The sequence below is a fragment of the Anopheles ziemanni genome, chromosome 2 (assembly GCF_943734765.1).
Source record: "Anopheles ziemanni chromosome 2, idAnoZiCoDA_A2_x.2, whole genome shotgun sequence".
In the NCBI taxonomy this organism is placed as follows: domain Eukaryota; kingdom Metazoa; phylum Arthropoda; class Insecta; order Diptera; family Culicidae; genus Anopheles; species Anopheles ziemanni.
In genome coordinates this window covers 73,227,720-73,251,544 of record NC_080705.1, presented here as the reverse complement: position 1 = coordinate 73,251,544, position 23,825 = coordinate 73,227,720, and the positions used below count along the sequence as shown (strand labels likewise).

General features: G+C 43.7%; 1 protein-coding gene across 3 annotated transcripts in view; it reads left to right on the top strand.

The window, feature by feature from the left end:
* Nucleotides 1-23,825, top strand: part of LOC131293161 (RNA-binding protein Musashi homolog Rbp6) — a 527,017-nt gene that overhangs the window by 490,483 nt on the left and 12,709 nt on the right. The window contains exons 8-12 of one of the 3 annotated variants that reach the window (XM_058321257.1): nt 7,309-7,391; nt 7,464-7,548; nt 9,911-9,913; nt 14,343-14,375; nt 16,550-16,633. In XM_058321257.1, the coding sequence (XP_058177240.1) occupies nt 7,309-7,391; nt 7,464-7,548; nt 9,911-9,913; nt 14,343-14,375; nt 16,550-16,633 (288 nt within the window). The remainder of the gene's footprint in view (nt 1-7,308; nt 7,392-7,463; nt 7,549-9,910; nt 9,914-14,342; nt 14,376-16,549; nt 16,634-23,825) is intronic. The other 2 variants (XM_058321243.1, XM_058321250.1) reach the window with 2 other exon arrangements.

The following is a 23,825-nucleotide window of genomic DNA, read 5'->3' as shown; positions in this document are numbered from 1 at the left end:
GCGATCTTCAAAGTAAGCACTTAAACTTTTTTCCGTCGCTTTTTTCCCTTTCCTCGAGCGTCGAGGGCTCTCCGACCGGGAACCGAAATGAGCGGTCGGTGTTTTTTCCTTCTTGCTTCGCGGAAGAATTACGACTACTTTTTTTCACTCTCCTGCTTCTCGGCACGTCGCGGAGCACCCGTGAAATGTGACGCAGTAACATTGGCAGCAGATCGTCTCGTCGTTTTGCGTCCGGGGGAAGCCGACATTTCTGCTGGTCTTTTGTCAGTGCGGCGAATTTCTTCGCGAAACTCTCACATTCCTTTCCCGAACCGTCCGGATGGAGACGCCTGGTGGCTGAACTTTGACTCAAACTGTCATTTGACGGATGGCGAGCACTTGGACACTTGGGCCGCGTGGGTGGATGATGTGGGGGAAAAAACTCCTCCTAAGTAGTACGAACCAAACCAGAAACACACACAACAAGCGGAGAAAGAAAGCGAAAAAAATATGCTAGCCTCCGCTGACGATGTAGAAACGGGCACCAAGTGCACGCGCGCTAAAGTACGGCGCTTCACCGTGGCCATAAATCCCCGAATGTCCTGTGCGGGCTAGGGAACGCGAAAAAACACCGTCCGCTCGATGCTGCCCACGGAAAAAGTGATTCCTCGGTGCCGTGAAAGCAACGCTGTGAGCTCTTAATTGTACACTTGCTTCCATAAAATAAAAACCATCCTTCTGTCTCACCCACCAGCTGTCTGGACGGTTCTAGGCACCTCAAACCCAAGACGCTTGAAGCTATATTTCTCCGAGCCAGCGCAGGGCAACAAACCTTCCTGATTTCGTTTTTCGCCACTAGTCGACGGCAAAACTGTAGCACAAATAAACTGCAAAAGCTCAAATCCTAAAGAACAACAGGAAAATCTGTTACACCAACAACAGCGAAATTGGCCACTTTTGACGAGACGGTTGAAGAGTTTTTACCATCAGTTTCTCGACGCGGATTTTCTATGGTTATGACGAGAAAAGTGCAACTTAATTTCGTCAGTAAACATGGGTCAACGGCGAGTTACATCTCAGTTTTTAAACACTTTTGACTTTCCTTATTTTATATTACTCTCAGAAACATTGATGTTTCAATGAAATGATGGAAGTTAAATGAAAGCGACAGATTTGTAACGAAATTCGCATGAGACCATAACATATTTTCGTTTAGTTTTAACCAATCTACTATTAAAAGATTAAGTAAAGAACAAGGGAAATAAATAAAAGACAATTCTGTGGAGAAGAGTTTCCTTCATGGTCTTTAAAAATAAAATTTATTTGATTCTATTGAAAAAGTGATGTTTTGGGAACCATAATTAAACTTTCCAGAAGTTGTGTTTAAATTTGTATGTCTGTTTTTAAGATAAAATTTACGTCACTTTCTTTAAATTGTAATGTTAGTTTGGTGCACTATAAAATAACTTGTTAGTTATTTACATAAATTTTAATTAAAACGTTATTTCTCAAACTTTCAATAGATAATTTAAGTGGCATAAGATCTCATTAGAAGGGAAAAGAAAGTTAGTACATCACGTCTTCCTCTGCGTTCCAGTTTACCGGGAGCCCCTTGACGTAAACATATCACTTTTTCACTTTTCCCAACATTGGTGCACATCAATCGCTGAAAACTCATCACTCTCTGTTTCTTTTTGGGGCACACGTCTTCCCCGCCCTTCGCACCCGCGCCCATCCACTCCCTGTTTTAAGGATCACTTCTGGATGCGGATTTTAAATGAGCATCATCCATCGCATCATTACGGAAGAGATAGCGTTAGTTATTTTTGTTATTATGAATTTTGTGCACGCTAGACTTACTCTCAACAAAACTCTCGGGGCGGGGTTGATGGGGGTTCTGATGAGGGTGGTCCGTGGGTCCGGGAAAATCCGGTCCGGAATGCGCCCCACAAAAGTTGCACAATTTAACCTATCGTACACAACGGGATTGGAGTCGAGGGAAGGCCGAGTAGATATCCAGTTCGTCTTTTTGATGGGAGTCGTCCCCTTCGTGCGGATGGATGAATGGATCGGAGACACGAGATGGATCAAGTTTGAACCATTCGAAAAGTTTTGATGTATCTTTAAACTTAATCCTTTCCAATGGCGAACGACGGCACAGGGGGCGCACACACACATGCACAAATCCGGGGTGGGTCTGGAAAAACCCGCATGCCCTAACGCCACAACCAATCGAACTTTCTTGCCCGATGCTTTGTACTTCTGCCCGTTGCTTGGGGTATCGCTAAACCCGTGAAAAACTTTCCACTCCACATCCATTCATGCAGCGCGGAAAGATGGTGTGCTATCCGAAAGGAGGCCTCTCCCGGGATGGGTCGGAGCTCATTTGCAGTGAGCCTTGGGAAAACACACACACAACCCCGGGAAGCACCCGAAGCGGAACGTTTTTGGCCTGCTTTAGTTCCGGCTCCCCGTCCCTTTTCGTATCACGCTTCACCGGACGTAAACAATCAATCGAAAATCGCTTACTGACCATCGCGCCTCGGAACCGTAAGGTAACGGTTTTCACTCGTCCAACTTTACGGCCGACAAAGCGAAGCGGGTAAAGTAAAATTTATTACACAGTCCAACACGATAAATTGCTCTATCGTAAGGAATCACTATCAACCGAATGGCCACGTGCCTGCTCGGGGTTGGAAGGGAATTTATCAGTCATGAAATTTCAAACAAGCCGTTTGTTTGGTTGCGCATAAAACACATGTTTAAACAAAGGTTGTTTTTCTGCACCGTCGGTTCAATATGTATGTTTTACTGTATTATCAATAGCGAATCTGTCAAAGCACATTAAAAACTTTCAAGATAATATTTCAATTGCATAAGTTTCAGCCGGATGATTCCACCATCACGAATTAGTACTTAAAATTGTTCTACTTTAGTCTGACGTCATTTTCCACACCATCTGCTGGATAAGGTTTTGGGCCAGCGAGGTACACATGAGACGTTCATTAATTCCGAGCGAAGCATCGAAACACAACCCTAAGAGAATCTCTTGCGATGAGCTTCAGAGCGGAATCGATAGCAAATTTCAGCATCATTTAATTTTAATGATCCAATTTATTTCCTTCGTCGAATCTAACGATTTTGTTTGTGGCTTTCACGATCTCACCACGTATCGACGACTGAGGGTGGAGGTGGAATCCACTGAAAGATGATATTTTCTGCCTTCCTGTGGCACGTTATTTTCTCGTCCTTTTGCCACATTGATCTTTCCCACTCTTTTACCCTCTGTTTTTATGTGTGCTCAATATGACTATTACGCTTCTTGGGTAGAAGTCGATCCCCGGAAGCTTATTGCACCTACACGGAAACAGTTTTCTATCCTTCGATTAAGACTTGTCATCGATTTACTTTATCTATTGCCCTTCATTCTCTTTCCGGTTTTTTTTGCCTCATCTGCCCCGTTCGTTTACGGGTTGCGTTATGTCGTGCGAGATACTTAAAATTTGTCAAGTAATAACGATAATAGACAGCACAGTAACGAAAGCGATCAACGAATCCGGGTTGAGCAATCAATTTCAATGAAGTCAATGGCATCGGTGATAATCGATTGGTGTGAATCATCAATGTGTCGACATCAATTTATAACTCTTCACCAAACAATTTTAACATCAATATTTGACTTGAATTTCAGTTTGAAATCGAAATTTCATAAAACGGACTTAGTTTCCAAAGGTTTCAACACGCAACAGTCTGCTGATGATCTGATTGACTTAAGAGTGATGAAAGCAATCGAATGAAACTGTATTTTCCTGCTACAATAGTGGATAGAAGATAGGATATCTTTTGAAAAAAAAAACTGAAAAAAGTTCTTAAGTAACCTTGCGTTACATCGTCACTGAAAAAAACCTTAGCGCAGTTTACCAGCACATAAAATTGCAATCCCCTTTTGTTCTAGTTGGATCATTTGCATGATGCTCTTTCTGATCATCCCAATGCAACAGTTTGAAGGTAGCGCTCGTTAAATGCATCTTTTCTTCCCTTATCTTATCTTATTCAGTTGAAAGCTTTTCGTATTAGGATTGTGGAGCTATTTGGGGAGACAACATAAACGTGAGCTAGTGATGATCGAAAGAAACCGTCGAAGAAAAATGGTTGCGTCACAGCTTTTCATACGAAACACATTACCGGTAAATGGGATTGAACAAATTTACATTTTTTTCCAAATGGTTCTCATTCGGTCCTTACCATCGAAGTTTTATTTCCAAGTAAATGCAACAGTGGATCAAATGCACTCCTGAAAATATTCAATACTCCTACGTTGGATAGTCTCTACTTAACTAAAACCACAAAATATGTTGTGGTAGCAGATATGGTTGAAGTTGAGAATCAGCTTCTTCATTAAAGTCTCATAAAATATCATTTAAAACAAATAATAAATGTCGTTGAATAAGAATCTGTTTAAAATCTTATTACTTGATAATTTTAACCATAGAAACTTAACCTTGATTATGTAATCTGGGCTTAGCTCAAACTTATAATACACCTGACGCACATTATATAGCATCCCATCGAACCACCATTTTTATGGTCAAACAACACGAACTATGCTTTTTCGCTTGACCTAGAGGAAACTCATCGGTTTGTGCTGTCCGGCATTCGACTCTAAAAGTACAAACAGTGCTTCCATCAGATAAGCAATAAGGGTGAAATAATTTAAAAAAAGCTTTTTCATGGAAATGAATCCATTCGACAGACCGATTCAAACGATTCCGGAGGTTAGCTCGCGCAGAACAGAGCTTGCATCAGTTATAGCGTGTGCGCTTCACCGAACGCTCTGTGGGTTATCCTTTTGTATTCTTATTAAAAGGTTCGCTTGTGCATGGTGTATGTGCATAAAAATGGTAACAGAAGAAACCACGAGCGAATGACCATTGCATGGTCCGATGGCCGCATTTGAATGGTTGGATGTGTAAAGCAGTAGTAGCATGTTTTTAGATATTTTGGTATGGTAAATAACTACCCTTAAAGAAAATAGATTTGAATGGAATATTTTCCAAGCTTAAATTACCAATAATGATATCGAATATTTTTAAACATTCTGTTATTGCGTTATTTTGACTATCCATTTCATCCATGGTTCAAGGCCTCAAGTCCCAGCGTTCATTGCCGGATGCTTTACTTCCGCGTCCTGCTAGAGGTGACCTTTTGACGAGCGGTAAACCACTGGCCAAGCGATTCAGCGTCCGGCTTCACTCAATACGAGAGCCGTACGTCGATGAGCGATAAAACAGCTCCGAGAATGCGCCTCTGAAACGCAGTCTCTAATTTATGGTGCCTCGAAAATGGAGGACCAGTCCGGAAACGGTCCGGGCTGGACCATCCGGCCGGTGGAAGGTGGTTACGTTTTATGACAAACGATGCAGCCGCAATTGAAGGAGTTTCCAGGGAGGTGAAATAAAACCAAAAATGCCACAAATACGACCTTTTACGAAGGCGACCGCTATCGGGGACCGCTTTGAGTTAGGCAAATGAGAAACAAATCAATTCAAGCACGATGAGGGCGAGGTAGGAAAAAAAAGGAAGAAAAACCTCCCAACCATCCCACCACTCGACTGCTGGCCTTTCCTAATGGTGGCAGCTTTCCTTCGCAGCAACAGAAAACAGAGTGGTTTTGCTGCCCGATCGCTTGTCCCAAGGACAACAACAAAGTAATGTGGTGGGGAAGGGCGTGGTAAGGGAAGAGGGAGGCCAAGTGGTTGGCGGCAAATAATGCGCCGATGGGCCCGTTGATGGGAAAGGAATCATAAATAAAACAAGCGACATAATTTTCCCACTTTTCATTTCACCTTCTGATTCTGATTATTTCGGTATGCGTCAGGATTCTTTTGCTGTCGAATGAAGAATTGTTTTCCCAATCCCCGGTCCGCCTCTCTTCCGCATTTCCTCGCCATTGGTTGGTTTCCATTTGGTTACCTTTCTTTTATTGTACCCGGCCCGTTGCTGCCCCCCTTCGGCTTTCCAGCGATACTTCGCTGATACTCTCGTCCGTTTTGCTATCTTAATTTATTCGGTTTCTCAAAAACACTCGATGCTAATCGACAAAAAAGGAATACATTTAATTAGAGTGACTTTTTTGTGATTCAATTTCGGGTGAAATAATCGGATTCTTTTCTCGAACGCTCGAAAACGAGCGAACCCAGGAAAGAGGGAGGTTTCCGTGCTTTCGGAAGCGAAAGCAAAGACCCCTTTCATCTTTTGTTACAATGTAAAGCCATCAGTGATATTGCAACAGTAAGTTCGGAGGGGAAAATGTTCAATAACAATCCAAACACTCCGTGCAGAGTTGATTTCCAAAGATATTGGAGGGAAAATATGCATAAATCAAAAGCAATTCAATGGTGACACCGTGATGTTCCATCTGCGCTTGATTTACTTCGAAAGTTGAACACTCGTGGATTTTTTTTTCTTTAGTTCTTGTCGAAGAAGTACCCTTTTCGGGTGGAAAATTCCTCTCACTAGTCCTCCGGAGCTACGAAGGCAAATGTTGCTGCAAATGTGCATAAAATTACAGTTGCGTAACTCCGCCCAGCTTGTTCGTGGCTTGCCCTTCCAGTCCTCCCGCGTCCTTGGCGAGTTCTCGTGTCACACAATTATGCCAGCTGGAAGTGAGAAAACCCTGCAAGAGCACAACCCAACACTGTGGAAAATGAACCGACCTCTAAAACTAACTTTCAGCATAGTTTTGCCACAGGATTTTCTCCCTCCTCTTGGAGTTGGTACAGCTGAACATGTTGTTTTTTTTTATTTTCTTTTGTTTGTAAATTCAGGTCAACGAGTTCTCTCCATTGCACTTCCCCATGGATTACGTTAGATGCCGCGTTCTTCTGGACTTTGACCGTTGAATAGTGTGATAACTAGCATCCTGTGCTTTCCGTGACGTTGTACTTTCGCACATGGAACAAAACAAACTTCATTAACTGCCCGTTAAGCACCTCATCCTCGTGTTATTTACATGTTTTGTAAAAGGATGTGGCGTGCTTTGAAAGTTGTTTATCTGCCACTGTAATCTAATTATCTCTTAAGCAGACTGAGATGTGCTTCGATTGAACCAAGATCGATTAAAAGACAGGTCGGGTCAAAGCTTTTTTCTGCTCCGCCATTATTGTGACAGTTTGTTTGAAATTTTTTTACAAACATAAGTACAGTATGTTATAATATTTGTCAAAAATCTTATATATGTTGGATTCATCCTCACAGGATCCTTTTAATCACAGTTTACTTGGATGGTATAATAATTTTCATGTTGTTTTCTTTCTTGTCTTTTCGCAGGCTTCGGATTTGTGACATTTCAGAGCGAAGATGTAGTAGACAAAGTTTGCGAAATTCACTTTCACGAAATCAATAATAAAATGGTAAGTGGTCACCGACAAACGTTGACGTCTCCAGCTTTTTCTAATCACCTCCGCCGTCTCCCTTCCCCGCAGGTCGAATGTAAAAAAGCGCAGCCCAAAGAAGTGATGCTTCCAGCGAACCTGGCCAAAACGCGCACCGCTGGACGTGGGACATACGGTGAGTTTGTAGTGTTGAGCGGTGCCGGTCCATCCTCCAGCTCGCTCGGGCCCGTCGGTCCGTCCACGAGCTCCGCGGGCGCCACCTTGCGCTACGCCCCCTACCCCCTGCCCGCCACTATCACGAGCCAGCAGGCGGCCGCGGCCGCCGCTGCCGCCGCCGCAGCCGCCGCCACCACCACCCACATCTTGCCCCTGTCGGCCGCCGCCGCCGCCGCCTCGGCCGCGACACCCTCGCTCCTGCAGTACGCGGCGGCCGCCGCCGCCAACGCCAACAGCCAGCAGCACTCGGCCGCCCTCGCCTACGAGCACTCGCTCAAGCGGCTGCTGGCGGCGAACGCAGCGGCGGCCGCCAACGCGCTGCGCCCACATCCGGCCGCGGTGGCTGCGGCCGCCGCCGCCGCCAATCCGGTGGCGGCCGCAGCTGCCGCCGCACACCACCACCACCATCATCACGCCGCACACCACCACCATCAGCCGCGAGCCACGGCCACGCTGACCTACCCGATCGGGGATCTGCTCGGGGCGCAAAGTCTCGACCTGGCCAGCGTGTATCCGCTCCAGGCGGCCGCTAGTCTAGGCCTCTGACAACCAACGACCACCATCATTCAGGTGCAGAGACCGCAGTAGGATCTCTCTGTGACGATGACCGATGGTCACCAACAGGGATGCCATCGCGCTGTTGCGTGGCTTTCCCTATCTTGAAAACCTCTTCTTATTTCCATCCTCCGGGAAACACCCTTCCACTTGGATGAATTACTTCAGATTCCTTCGACATAGCCAACCTCAGAAGGATTGAAACGTTCTAGAATAGTAACCGCGCGATAGAGTTCATCCACGGTTCCGGTTCATTTGGTTTTTTACATCTCGCTTGTAGTCGCGTTTTGTTGTTACCTCCGTAAGTGACCACTACCGAGGTTCACTTGCAGATGAGTTTCCTTCCGCTGTCTAACATTCCTACAAGCATTACCATTACCTTTTCATTAGCTACCTCTCCATGGTTCGCTGTTACGTAGAGCACGTGTAACGACTAAATGCCAAATGCTGTGACCTGATCTTCGCCATGACCATGAGTGTAGTGTGTAGCATCAGTGCACCATCGAACCAGTAGCCGATGGTGCCGGATGGCGAACGTTTCTACGTAGATCATCGACCATTTTTTATACGGCCGTTAGGGATATTTTACTAAACACTCCGTAGGGTGTGCACAGGATTGTGATCGTTTTAGAGAAAAAAAACAACAACAAGTAGTTTAGTTGACAGCGCGAGAACAAGAGATACTTGTGGCTGCAGGGATTAGATCACCGTTTTAAGATGCAGCTTTATCGATGAAGTTGAATTTTTTTCTTGCCCGGCTTTGATGATTATTTTGCTACCAATCGACAAGCCAATTACATTCCGGTCCGCATGTGAAGAAGTTCTCTTTAATTAGAAGTACATCAAACCAGCAGCTCGTAAAATCATCAAACATATTTCTTTTCCGACTCCCTTGCTTCCCCCTCCCCCGTGTAGGAACTCATTTTGAGTCCACCGATACGCTTCTCCACGTCGAAAGGACAGAGGTAGAGAGAGAGAGAGAGGAGGCAAACTTCACCATTCCAATGACCATTATTTACCAACCTACTGGCTTCTGGTGGAAATGAGAATCACGCGCCGGCCCACCGCGGACCCCGTTTGCGAGCTGTGGGCGGGAGTTGCACCAAGTTTATTCCTCTTCGAATTAGATCAAGTGGCAAAATTCGAAAGGTATGCTCTCGTGGGATTTCATGAAGAATTCCTCCCCGAACCGAACCCGGCACCAGGTTCTTGCGCATCCAAACGGGGAAGCGCTCGCTGTCTTATCAGTCGTTGCCTGACTGGCGGGGTGGGTTGCCGGGTTTGGGGTTCGGTTGTCGGAAAAGTTTTTTAATAAACCCAAGGAGCACTGCTCTCTTCTCGAAAGACTTCCGCCCACATAGCCGGCCGCATCCGCACATCAACGGCCCCCCGCGTATTCCCAAAGCCAATAGGCAAACCATCACTTTTCTCATTAAATCTCCCGCAGAAAACGGAAAAACTTTTCCTCTTCTGCACAACCATTCGGTTGTGCCAGCCGGCATGGAGGCACCAGTTTCTGATGAGAGATGGTGGTTTGTTGAAGTGGTTGGTCGAATGTGCTCCGAGTTGGTTTCTTACGATTGCAGTTTCTTTTCTTTCGGCTCACCAAGTCGTTTGGTTGGTTTGTTTGTTGGTTGTTTTCCTATTTTGCTTCCTGCCAACATCTTTTCGGTTGATGGAAGCAGGGTTACTTTGTTTCGCAAGATGCGAAAGAAGAACCTCATAAACACATGCAGACTATGGCACAAATTGAGTCCATTTTAAAGATAGTAAATCTTTCTAGAAAAATATCGTAATCCACCTATCCTGCTCTTCCCCGAACATAACAATGATCAACGAAACGTGGCTCGCCGGCTTGATGAATGGAAAAGTGTCCGATGTGCAAAAATAGTAAACTCATCACTTAACTATCCACCCCAAAGTCTCGGATTGGACTATATGAAACATTCCAAACCGATGTCGATTTTTTAAAGCATCAGCCCACAAAATTGTGCTTCTCTTGAGCATTCTTTTTTCACATGATTCAATCGACACATGCACATGTTAACCACTCTCCGTCGCTAAGGAAATGATCTGTAAATGTAATCTGAGCCCGCAGGCACCATTTTAGAATGTATGATTGTATTATGCGCTCCGATGAGTCCGATTTCCGAATTTGTATGTGTCTACTTAAAAATCTCCAATCTAACATTTGCACTGAAAATGATGAAAAGAAAGCGTATATAAACTGAACCAAGAACCACAGTGTCGCAATGAATGATTTGTTACATGCAATTGCCTAATGTTATACCTATGCAAACCTAAAATCAAACGTGTCAACGAATTATTACCAAAAACAGCCAATACTTTTGCCATTAACCATGGATAATCTACGCTACCAGCTTGTAACATATAACAACGCAAATATATAGTACGTGCCGGAAATCTAAATGAATGTAAATCAAAAACATCTGATATAAATTTCATGAGCTGGATTGAAATCATAATCATAAAGCACAAACGAGTTGAAGAGCAACAAAATATGCTTAGAATCGATGTGAAGGAAGACGTTCTTTGCCACAAATGTGAAAAAATACTAGAATATGAAATCTCCCAAAATGTTCATGAACAAACATGTCGAAAAGTGTACGCTTAGAAACGGTAAAGTTTGCAAATGTGGGCATATTTCCTAACGAAAAGACATTTTTCTACAATTATTTCTTTACATAAGTACATAAAGTTTCTTGCTACTTCAACTATGAATTGGTTGTTTATGAACGTTATGAACGTTCTGTAGTGCATAATGCTTTGACTTAATCATGCTAAAACGTTTTTTGCAAACGGTATGAATCATACAGACACCACGGACAGTTGTAAATTTAACACAAAACCCCCACTGAAAGTAAGGAAGAATCCTGCAATTTCTTTTATTTAATATACGACCTACTTCATACGCATCGTGAAACAAACATAAAAAAGCTTCCCTACCTTTCTTTGTTACGGATGACTGATTTTCAGAGCAAAAGCACGGTTCTTAATGGTGTAGCTCAACCAAAGAAATGCAACGCGCTTTCTTCCCATGTGACAAGTGAAAATGTACAAATGGATTATGCTGCACAGGTAGCCACCAAAGGAATTTGCTCCGTCGGTCTGTATATCGTGTAAAAATATTCCTTGCGCGACATTCACGTATTCGGCGGCCTCTGCGAAATAACATGCAATGTGTTTCATCCCGGTTGAAAAGAATTGTTTGCCTTGGTGAGCAAAGAGATGCTGACTAAAAAAACCCCACTCGTCACTGAATATAGCTTCACTGAATGTAGAGTTGAGTTTATGCATTCAAACATATAACTGTCTAGTTTATCCTTTGCTTTCTTTGTGTTTAATACGATGGAAGATTCCAAATGTGATACACAGAGCAGTAAAAAAGTTTGGTCGACATCTCAACGGCATGTCTCTGGTCAGCTTAAAGCATTTACTGCTCATATTTTAAGCTTTGGCTAAGAAAGGTAGTACGACATTACTTATTGATTTTGCTTCCAAACGAACTTGTTACGCCGATTTCCTTTCCGATCTTTTCCAACCCAAACTTTCAAAATGTAGTTTCATTCGTAATCATTCATCGTTTGGATAAGAAAATGTGGTAGTATTAAAATTTGCATTCCCCCTTTGGAGTATACCATCTCCGTTATACCTCCATTTGTATACTCATGCAAGTGACAGTAATGAAAATAAATCTTTCATCTGCACATGGAGAAATAAAAAATGTGCTTTCTCATTTTGACTGAAAAGTTCCTCTGGAAAGTAATTAACCCAAAGTATGAGCATTGTATTAGATTTCCTTTGTCAGGCACATTCATTTCATATGGAACAGTTTTTTTAATGGTTGAAGTCCAGCAAGTAGCTTTTATGGTCCAGTAGTAGTAGTATGGACATAATATTCTTTTTTTTTTATTGCGCTCAAGAAAAAAGGCTCACATTTGCAAACCTATAACCTAACCCGTGGTCAGTGAAAACATTATGAATTATATTTTGATACAAATCAACGACCACAATCGTAAACCACCTTTGTATCGACGAAATATGCATAAAAAGTCTAAACATGATTTACGATTGATTCGATCAAAGATATACAAGCGTGCCAAAAATTTTGGAAACATTTATTGTTAAGTAAGCCTTTCCAAAAAGTTCAACGGTAATCGTGAGACAATCTTTTCGCACTGTATAAAATCTCCCCAATCTGCCAGTATCCTGGTTTCGCTACATATGAGATGGAATTAAGTTGTCAAATTAGTTTACCAAGCGATATAGTTGCATTCACCGTAGGAAATAACCGAACAACGAATGAGTCTGTTTAACAAAAACGCGTTATTTAGTTTGAAATCGAGTGACTAGAGTAGACACAGTTTGTTGAGTGAGTGAGTTATAGTTACTGTTTGTTGTTGATTTTCTTTTTAACAAAAATTCTTCCATCGAGCGTCTCCGCTCAATATCGTACAGAGACGGCTTAGCAGAGAAAATAAGGATGAAATGCACTGATATGTGTGTAGCCCTACTGCGAGATAATCCTATCTGTTTTGCCTAGAGTTTAAGTTTAGCTCTATCTTACCATTTAACATAGTGCTTGCTTGCAGACATTCGGAGAAGATTTCCGGAATAAAGTGACCGACGACAGGCCCAGAATTAACTGAAAGGTAAGTCTAAGCCAAAGGTCCTTCCAAAGAGCGAACCGAAGCCAGCTTGTGACCCGTCAACTACCGTTCGTTGGAACATCGAGCATACGAGGTTGAGCAGCTGAAAATTCGTCGAAAAACTCCTCCGGAAGTCTTTCCAGGCTCCGGCAACAAGCACTCTTGCAACGGAAACAAATCAAAAGTTGATTCAAAATCAATCTTCCACCGATCGACTATTTGTGCGTTGATCGGTTTATCAAGTGATTATTGTGGTGTGATAATAACGTTTAGCTTTTCCTTTTTGACTACTCAACTTACTTTAGAATAGTTATACATAGTGTGTTACAAAGATCAATGGTCGTGCGTTGACCGTAATCAAAAGGTTTTTTTTAACTTAAGCACTAGCCTACACTATATCTCTGCTGTGTTCTGGTCTCCCTAAGTGGACCTTTGTGTGGTTCCTACATATCCCGTTTTGAAACTAGATATAGAGTGTTTTACTGTAGCTGAATTTCTGAAGAAGTTCATCGGAGACGACGAGAGCAACGAAAATTATAGATTAGATGATGCAACGTTCGAATAGAAGTCAATCATGACACAATAACAAATGGTTCAACAAAATTCGTAGTTTATAGCAAATCATTAATGGCACTATTCGATTCTGGCAGTAAATAGTACAATTATTTCTTTCCTTAGCAACAGAGCGTGTGTTGTGTTCGTGTGTGTTTGAATTTGTGTTAGCTTCACTCTTCTATAGAAGCGATGGATTTTCGTGAGTGCGTGTGCGTATGTGTGTGTGTGTGTGTGTGTGTGTGTGTGTGTGTGTGTGTGGAGCGTGAATTTCCCACTGAAGGGTAGACATGGGTGGGTGGAGCGTGAATTTCCCATCCACAACTTCGCAAAGTCTTTCACTCCAACGCTCAACGGATATGGCAAACATTTCATTTTAAAACCTAAATTCAACCCTCGAAAGATCCTTTATGTAACTAAGCAGAAGTTAGCGTTTGCTGTGTTTTTGATTAGTTTATTATGTTTTACGAATCAATCCAGCAAGCTCATTCCTTTTTATTGGTATATTCAGAGCTCGTTACTAGCGTTATAGTGGCAGTTATTGTTTTCAGTTGTTACATTGTTGTTCAGATTTGTATACTGGATGTAGTGTTGCTTTGCTATACTTCTGTTATTGCGTTGCCAGTTTATTTTTCTCGAACTGTTCCAGAACTCATCAGCTCACTTTCCACCTCGCCTAGAAGGAGATTTTACCGCGAAATTCTCCCGCTATCCTTCTTGTTAAAAATTCACTACCTTTTCCCCAAATCTTTCCGCAAATCGGGCCTTATCGTTCCGTTGGCCAATGACGATATTCGGAGGCGGAATTCAGCGAACTCTCCTCTCGTTCTTATCATTGAACATTGACTCCTGCCGTCCGTTTTTCGTTTCGTTTTTTTCTTTTGATTGACCGTCTCTTAACCCAATTGGTAACCCACCCCGTTTTCTCATTAGAATGTGTCTAAAAGTAGCATTTTTTCGTTTTCTGCATTTATAGATTTTATGTGGTCGCTGGGGACTTTACCTGATGGTAAGAAAATTTAAATTTCTCTATTTCTACTATCAAACAAACTCTTCCTACCGTATTCTCTTCCTTTCTTCAAAGCCGTAACGAAAAACACATTGGTGGGCACCCTTTGGGGTGCCGACCGGCGTTTGCACACTTTCGCTAGGAAATTCGACATTGGAAACATAAATAGCAAAACATGAAAATCGTTGCAAATTGATTGCCTTTAGTCAAAACGATGGGCGATAAATCAGTACCAGCTGAGAGACAAAACAATGACAAAAGTTTTAATTTTTCTTACTATCAATCTAATCACAATCAGCGAACATTTCCAAAGAGTACGCAGTTTTGTTTCAGTTTCTTAAACGCATCAACAAATCATTTTTTTTTTAATTTTTATTTCGTATTTGTTCTCTAGTACTCGCATAACCAACTTTCTTCTGTTTCCACATGCCCCGTTACTCCGACATAATAGGCGGTACAATTATTAACTAAATGCGCCGATTAACCGCTTGTTGCCGGTGATAAGCAAAACACCAGAAAACATGCAGAATTTATCATCAACGACAGTTGATCGACTTACATATCGCCAACGCGAGTATCGGCTTGATTTTGTTGCATCCGCAGGGCTGTCCGGGAAAAGCACTTCGGAAAAATTCATCAATCATTTACATTAGATGTCAGTGTGCTTTCGATGGTTGTGATTGAAAAAGTGTACCGTAATACAACGAACTGCTTCATTTGTTTCGTCATTCAAGTGAGATCTGAATCAACTGCTTGTGATGATAAACGATAGCATGCCAATTCAGTTTTATGTTAATGATGTTCACCCTTCATTGCTTCATGCAAACTCGCTGTAATTTATCACTTTTTTGCAACCTGTGACTACTCGTCATGTCCATATTACATTACATTGTAGAGAACAAACATCATCGTTCCACATTAATTGTTCCACTTTTATATAAATACACCCATTCTCATACTGTACTGCACACAGATCACAAGCGCCGAGGACAAATTATTTTTATTTATTAGTGCAAATTTCCAATTGTAGTTGGTTATCAATGTTCGCTAGATGTTCTGTTAACCTTTTACCCTTTTTTTTTAAATCTGTTTCAACACCCATTTTGTCTAGTTGTGATAGTACTGTTTTTAAACTTTAACAAAACATGACTTTGGCCCGATGCTAGCAAAGTGGCCCATTATTTACACTCCAAAGGGGGAAATCAGCGAAATGCGTGCCAGCAGCGTGACGCCGTGTTATGGCACGCTGCTGGCCTCGAGTGTAAGTATGCATCAATTAAACCTAGCTGAAGAGCCTCCAAGAGGCATAGAGATCCAATCCATTCAACCGGGGGACAATCTTCGCCCGAGATCAGATCAACCGAACGCTTAACCGTTGCTCTGATCTTGCGGCTCGTATTAACGTGCTAGCCGTTGAAGCCTCCTGTTCTTTTCACTCTTTTCAATTTCCCCTCTCTCTCTCTAAACTAGATTATAGAAAATAATAAAAGAACACTACAAAAACTATAGTCTCGAATCCTTTAGCAATAACAGTACAACATGACGCAGCGTTGGTTACGTTGTGTACGAAACATGTAGCCAGAATGTAGATGATCATTGAAACTAGATGTTTGGAAGCAACAAACCTAGCAATAGTTTGTCGACAATATTCCTGCGAAAACTAGGATATTTGTACTTTCCTCCAGTTGGAGGTTACAAAAATGAAAACTCTACTAAACAAAACTAAAACCATCATACGAAATGTGTCATTCGATTAACTTTACGCTTTTCCAACATGCAGTGAAAAAACATTTCTCATCAGCACAGAAAAGTACCTCAGTAAGGAGCAACGTTAGACGATACAGTCAAACAAGGAAGTGTGAAATTGATGCATACAGCATTCCGCACGTTGATTTCGTTCTTTGTGTCTACAAAACGTATTTCCGTCGTTTCTGTTTTGCTACTGTTGTTTTCCCGAAGTTAGCTCATCCTTTCGCATCCTTCTCCTCTAACAAACATGTATTTTAAATAAACTAAAATACTACGACAAGGAAGATTATTATTGGAAGAATACTTAACCCACCGTAAACATATCGAGTCGAATTGTGAATGAATTGTTTTAATCTTATCTTATCCTTTTCTCTTTTTCTCTCTTTTTTCTCTCGTTTCATTCGCTACCGTTTCTTTCCGAACAGGTTTCCCCGCCGCCGCATACGCCGCGTACGCAGCCGGTCGTGGCTTTTCCGGCTACCCGAGCTTCGGACTACCGTACCCAACAGGTAACCTTAACTTGGCCAGTTTGCACGCACACTTGACAGGCAACCTCAATCACCTGCACCACCAACACCCGACCTCCACCAATCCCGCGCACTCGTCCTCCGCCTCGGTCCCGCCAGGGGCCGGCAACACTTCCACTGCGGCGGCGGCGGCGGCGGCTGCCGCTGCTGCTGCCGCCGCAGCCGCCATCCACCATCCCTTGCTCTCCTCCTCGAGTGCCTCCACCCTGTCCCCGTGTCATCCGCTGCATCACCACCATCACCATCACCATCCATTCGAGCACCTTGGGCATCTGTTTTCCCACCACCACCATCACCACCCGGGGGCGGCCGCCGCGGCTGCTGCAGCCGTCGCCGCCGCCGCCGCCAACCACCACCATCACCACTCGCTGCACTTGTGAATGCAACCGAAGGCGCGCCCACCGACGACGCAGGCCCTTTCGTGCGCCTCTGCCTCCCGGGGTTCCGGTGCGTGTGTGAGTGTGCCCCCCACGACCACCATTACGACGGTGGATCCGACCGTGGCGGAAGACGCGGGTCAAACTGCCGACAGCAACGCGTCCGCCATCTTGTCCAACTCTGCTTCGTCCAAAGACGGAATGGCCGGAAGTTCAACAGCCGAGGCCGACGGATGTAGGCCACGCTCGGGGCGTAAATGACGCGAGCTGGGGGCAAGTGGGGCGCGGGCGAAGATAACCGCTTCGTCCTGCTGCCATTTGACCTCCGGCGATCATTGTTGTACCTGTTTGCTTTGCGAGCAGCCATTTTGTTACCAGTGCTATCGTTGATACGGTTTCGTACCGACGATCGCCTGTTCGTCCATTTTGATGTCGATCAGTCGGAGAACCAGCGTGGTTAGAGTGTACGACACGAAACTTTGCCTAACTCTTTGGTATTGGTTTTCAAATGATGAACTAAATAAATTTAACGCACGTTTTTTGCACCACATAGTATGTCGAATACCAAATGAAACGTGCCAAAAATTTAGTTGAAAGCACATTAAATAATACGTAAATATCTATCAAACCTCGATAGAAAATTAAAAAATAAACATTAGATAAACATGACAACTTGTTCTTTGATGAAAGATAGCAACACGCAAAATTCAAGGACCGCTAGCACATTATAATACTGTTAGAAAAATTATATCTCTTCCTCTATAGTTAATTCTCTTCTTATCTACAACTAGCACACTTCACTTGTTAAATGAAATGTAGCCCGATGTACCAGATTAACTCACAAACGTAACGAAAACAGAATGTAGGCAGACACTTACTCTTACTTATCGATAAACAACTTGTAGCTCTCCGTAAACCAAAATAAAACAACAAACAACGTTGTGCTTAACCCATTCGCTGCTTAGTATTGATAACATGTTTACGACACTAGTGGGGTAGGGAGTGTAGTCTAAATATATAAATAATGCCAGCTTACAGTTGAAGGTACAATCCGCTCGTTAGCTAACGTAACTTACACTTCCAAAAAGTTGATAGAGTATAATTGATTAGAAACGTAAAAAGGTAGGCACACTTTGGTATGAAGGATCGCTATATAAAATGTTGGAATAAAAAAAATGGAAACACATAAGAATCAGTTTTATGGAGGAAAATCCGTCCCCAGAAGCTAGGCGTCACATATTCAATGCTTTAAAGGATTAAACAAAACGCGACGAATGTTAAAAAATTAGTCCAAATTGAATCAAAATGTTCAATTAAATGTGGTTTTATTATGTCAACTTACGCGCAATAACAATCTAACCTCTTAACCAAACGAGGTTTGAAAGCCAAGTAAACAAATTCTTTTTTGTCAAATCAGTTTTCCATCTAATCACAATTGGATTTGAAGGAAACTCTCCAACTTTAACTTCAGGGTGTCTCTGGGAAATGTCGTAGTTAGCGTGTGGCACGGGTAGCTTACAACTTTCCTCTGATTATTCAAGAAGTTGTGCCAAATTTAAGGAACCGTACTGAAGGAACGTGTGTCCAAAACCTCGGCAGTAAGTTACTTCATTAGTGGTTTTCAGACCGCGGTTGCCCTTCGCCTTCCAGTTGCGGTGGAAGAGTTTTCAAACGGGTTCCGCAGATGCTTCTGATGAAGAGCCGGAACGGAAGCAGAAGAAAAAAAAACTTTGCTGCTACTGCCGAATTTTGAATTAAATCTCTCTTCTCGTTACGAACTGAAGAATCATCAAGATCGCGAAGAAATATCACGCAAAGGGTAGAAAAAACACGCAATAACCCCAAAGAGAAAGGATACGTCAGTTTTTTAGCCCTTTTTTTCCACCCTAGCGGAAGGATTCTCCGTTGTTGAATTGTATCCATCTAATGTCCTGAAGATTCATTTTGCGGTGTTTTTTTTTCATTTTTCCCTAAGGCTTGTTTTTTGCTGAAAATCTTTTGTACCACGAAAAATAACGAGTTGTTCGTCATTCGGTCAACGTTAGAAAAAGTGATGGAAATGACAGAGTAGGAAAAAGCTCACGGAAGCGAAAGTAATTCCACCGTCCTTTCGGTACTTGCGGAATCCGGGGTGAAAAAGAAAAAAGAACCAGCTACGTCATGCTCGAAGGTATCTCCCCGAAGGGTCCGGGAATTTACAGAAATTGCCTAAGGACCATTGTCAAAAGAACATCCCCGACCCATCCGTCCGAATTATCGGCCAGTTTTTGTTTTCACCCTGCCGAAAGAAATGGTGGATGGGAGAATTTTTCTTTTTCTTCCCGGGCTGCTCGGAGCCCAACCTTAATAATTATCGCCAGGCCAAACCGGGCGACCGGAAATCATGGCCTGCATGTCATCCGACGTCGCCGAAAGGTAATACGTTAATCCTATACTTGCCCCTATCTTGCCGCTAGACACACTTACACGCACAAATTACTTCTTGCTTTAAACATTTTTATTTTCATTTTCAAAACAGCCACTAATCCTTATGATGGCTGCAGTTTCTAGCCGGTGCGATAAACCCAACCGCGGACTTTCGACGATGTTCGGTGGATGGGTTGGGTTGTCCATTTCGATGGTGACATAATGTTTTTCCTCACATGATTATACATTTTCATACCCGGTTGGTCACCGCGTCCCTGGTTACCCCCTTGCCTTACAGAAAGATAAACATATCTAACGGTATTGAATTCCATCACACACACACACACACACAAGTTCATTGCTTGTGTATGGGTATTGAGTTGTGTACTTTTTCCACCGTTTCGGCATGTAACGAGCTGAGTTTTTGGCGAGCTCGGAAGCGGGGGTTGGCGTACCGTAAATATTTACATAATTCATAAAGTGATTATAATGCACGGTGAAACCCGTTCACGCGGGCTGTTTGTTTTTCTATGACACTTTCTGGAAAATCCGATACGCTACCGTTGGCTGCCATTGCGTTGGTGCTGGCCGTAGGGAGGGGAAGTTTTTTCTGACACACTGGGAGTTGTCTCTAAAACGGTGTTTGTGTAACCTTGTGACCTGGAGAAAGAAGTAAAACCCGTTACGTCGGAAGGAAAGCCTCTCCTGTTTGAGTGACGACGTAAGAATCACTTGCTATTTCCATTCCCACTCTAATGATAGCGTTGGAATGCTTGTTCCTTGTGAAACCATTCACCGGTCGATCTTGCTTTCGGAATGACGTGTTTCAGTTAGCTTGTCAAACGCAAAGGACCTCGCGGAGTGGCAAAGGGCCGAACGCTTCCACTGCCTTACTGTATTATAAAACAAAACATCAAATTAGTTCGTCGATGGCTCACGGACGATAGCGATGATGGACTGGAAAAACTAATAACCACCGTCGTCGCCAACGTCCTTTCTCTCCTCCTATCTCGGTACGTTCGTTTTCCCACGTTTCCCAGCGACGAACCGAACGGCTGGTGTGAAGTTTTATCACCATAAATTTACATATAATAACACGGTGACAACCGGGCCAAGGTAACACGGCGTGCGTTGGGAACACGGGGTGGCTTGGGGCGGCCGCGGTGATAAATTGAATTATGGCACCGCGGATCAAGGCACGCTCCGAGTGTGCGTCTCCGTCTCGGGAACCTGTTCGACCCGCCCCGCGGGAAATCGAAGACCAAGGGGAAACAAAGGTGAGATGATAATACCCTTTTGTGTCCGAAGGCAAACCCGGCCCTTTTCGGTGGAATGTGTTATCGGCCGGCCACGCGGCGGATTTCCCAGACCTACACCGTTTTCCACGCTCGGCGAGTCGTGGTGGAAAAATCTAATTGTTTACCAGCTGTCGGCGCTAATCGCAGTCATTGTCACGCTCACCAGAATTGTTCGGATTTTGGGGGTTGAGCAGGAATTCGGTTTTAAGCGGAAAATTACTCGCCACTTTGTTGTTGGATACGCTTTTCCCAAAGCTGTGAAATCTCAAGCATTTTTCAAACCGGATGCTCTGCAGTTTCTTCGTTCGCGTTTGGGTTCTCTAGGGCGTGGAGAAACTTTTCTAACACTTTTCAATTAAATTGATCAATGTTAGTGGAACTCGAATGCTTCAAGCGGAACCGTATAAAGGCTTCATCGACATCGGACGCCTGCTAAACACTCCTCACACGAGCCCTTGCATGTGCATGGCGCGAGGCCGATGATGATATGATTTATAGGAAAAGCTGCTGATAGCCTCGAGCCTCAGTTGGTTGTGCCGTTCGACTCCGGAGGCCACACCCAACCTTCCGCCCCATCAAGGTTCAAGGTGTAGATTTGCATTTTAATTAGTGGTAGTTAACGCCACTGCTGCCCGCCGCTTGATGGTTTTCGGTGGCGACGCGGTTCGCTCGAACGTTCGTTCGCCTGCGTTGCTCGCTGTTGGCTATTTTCTTCAGCACCTCTCCCGGTTCCTCCCCTCACCCCGGCGAAACTTTGTCGTCCTTCCCCTTTCCCCGAGGGAAAGTTTCCGAGAGGGCGCACCGAGATGCCCAAGTGCTCCGTTACTAGTTTTCAGATTTATGGAGCAGGCAGCGAACCGTTCCCGCTCAGGTTAAGCAGTCTTAATGGAGCCACACTTGTACCCTACGTGCGTGTATGTGCGCCTCCTAGCCGTTGGTCTTCAGGATTCCGCCAAAGCCGGCATCGGTGGCGGTCACGCCGAACCGAGGGCTTTGGGTTTAGCGTTAATTTACGTGAACGCTGTTTTACATCCCGTCCTTAAACTTGGAGAGGGGAGAGTGTCGATAAAAAATGGTACGGAAGGGGCGGGAAAAAAACAAGATGCCCTGGCACAAAACGGTACCTCCCCCCCCCCAGGGGGAAGTCCATGCGAAGTGCATGTTTTAATTTCAATCAGATAAACTAATTGAGCAATTATGGTGCTCGTTTGTTTACCGAGCGATTACTTAACCGGGTTGTGTTCGAGAACGTGGTGTACATGTTGTTACGGACATTCCAGCGGAAGTGGCTTTTCCACTACCATTGGTGAACTTGATGCATAACGCATAAGTTGGTCTTTGAAAATCTGCTCCTTCTTTTATCCGTCTTTTTTTGAAATTTTCCACTTAAAGGATTTTTTTTCACAAAATACCTGCAATCAAATTGTCAAATTTTCAGCATTTTACGTTATTGTTTCAAATCAATTTCGTACACATCTCTTTTTCAAATAACCTTCCATGAAGTGGTGCTTCTAAATATGCCCGGTTTATAAGCGTTTTTATTCGCTCGGAAAATACAGGACTTAAAGGAATGTTCACTCGGGCCAACCGGGGTTGTCCACTGGAAACGGGGGTAAAAAGTGTAGCAACTTCCATGAATTTTGGATGAAGCAATTGAAAACCCACCGACTATGTCGCTCAAATGGAGCGGGATTGTGGGTAGCTGCAGACGGTACGCAAATATAGAAGTGCATTCCCGAGCTGACGTTCCACTTTTTTTTGTGTTTAACAGTGGTCTCGCGACTCGAATCGCGACACATAACCATTCGCGCAGCCGTGTGTGAGTCGTTTTCGGGAATGGAAGCCGAAAGGCTAAATTACCTCCACCACAATGAAGTCATTCCAATGCAACGCGGACTAGGTAGCTGCGTACATCGGTGGCCTGGTGCGACTATCCGGTACGGCATTCCACACGTAGCGGGGCAATTTTCCACAACACAACTGCGGTTTGCCAGAATGGACGGTCATGCATGGCGTCCACACGGGGTCGTCTTCATGCGCCTTGGTGGAAAACCGCTCACGACGAGCTGGCAATTTCGTACACCACACGCCATCCCGGCCGCAGATGGTTCGTGCTTGCGAGCGTTCAAAGGTAAAAAAAGAAACGCAAATAGAAGAAACAAACAGCACGAGATGAACAAAACACGGAGCATATGTAGGGAATGCTTCTTGTATGTTAATTTGTTCACTTAAATGGTTTTTATTGTTCCGAGGCTGCAGCGTTTTGTCTGCTGAATAAACTACGGAAACTTTACCGAAATCGCGACTCGTTTTTCCCCCACTGGGGAGTGGGGGTCTTGCCACGATCGCTAGACTTTGTCTTTATGACTGCCGACACGCCGAAATGACCCCCAATGCGAACCTTCGTCCGTGTTTAAGTGGAAAGAGAATGATGCTTTCTCTGTTTTGGAAGGAAAAAGTGCGCTTTTCAAGAAACAAATGTTAATTTTGTTTTTAATTTGTTTTACATTCATGTTTCTTTCTACGGTTTGTGCTCTTCCCGGTTTGCGTTCTTTGTAGTGGATGTGTTGTAGAAGCGTGTTACTTTTTTTCTTATAGTTTTCTTGTGTTTTTATTCCTTTCCCACCATGGTTTGTTTCTTTTTCCCTTGCTTTTGGCTCTTAACCGTTTACTTATTTGTGTTTTCTTTTCTTTCTTTTCCTTTCATCTCTTTTCTTTCTATTTCCCTTTCTCTCTCTTTCTTTCTTCTTCTTTTCTTCTTCTTCTTTTTTCATCTCTCTGTGTATTGCGTCATTTCGAAAATGTATCATCAAACATTTTTCACCGCCTTTCGGGTTCCGATGTTGCCTACTGCCTACGTCATTACTTTACTGCGCGCCAGGCGTCATGGGAGTCATGCCCGAAAACCGAATCATCATGAGTGACTATCTCAGTATGGGCCCGTCGACGTCATCGTCCTGAAAATCGTGTGTGTGTGTATGTGGGCAGGCAGAAGACTGTGGTGGTGCCATAGAGAGGAAGAAGCGAGAGATTCGTTTCGCAGATTTAAAGTGCAGCTCGAGCATTGACAAACTTCGATGGGTATTCTACCAG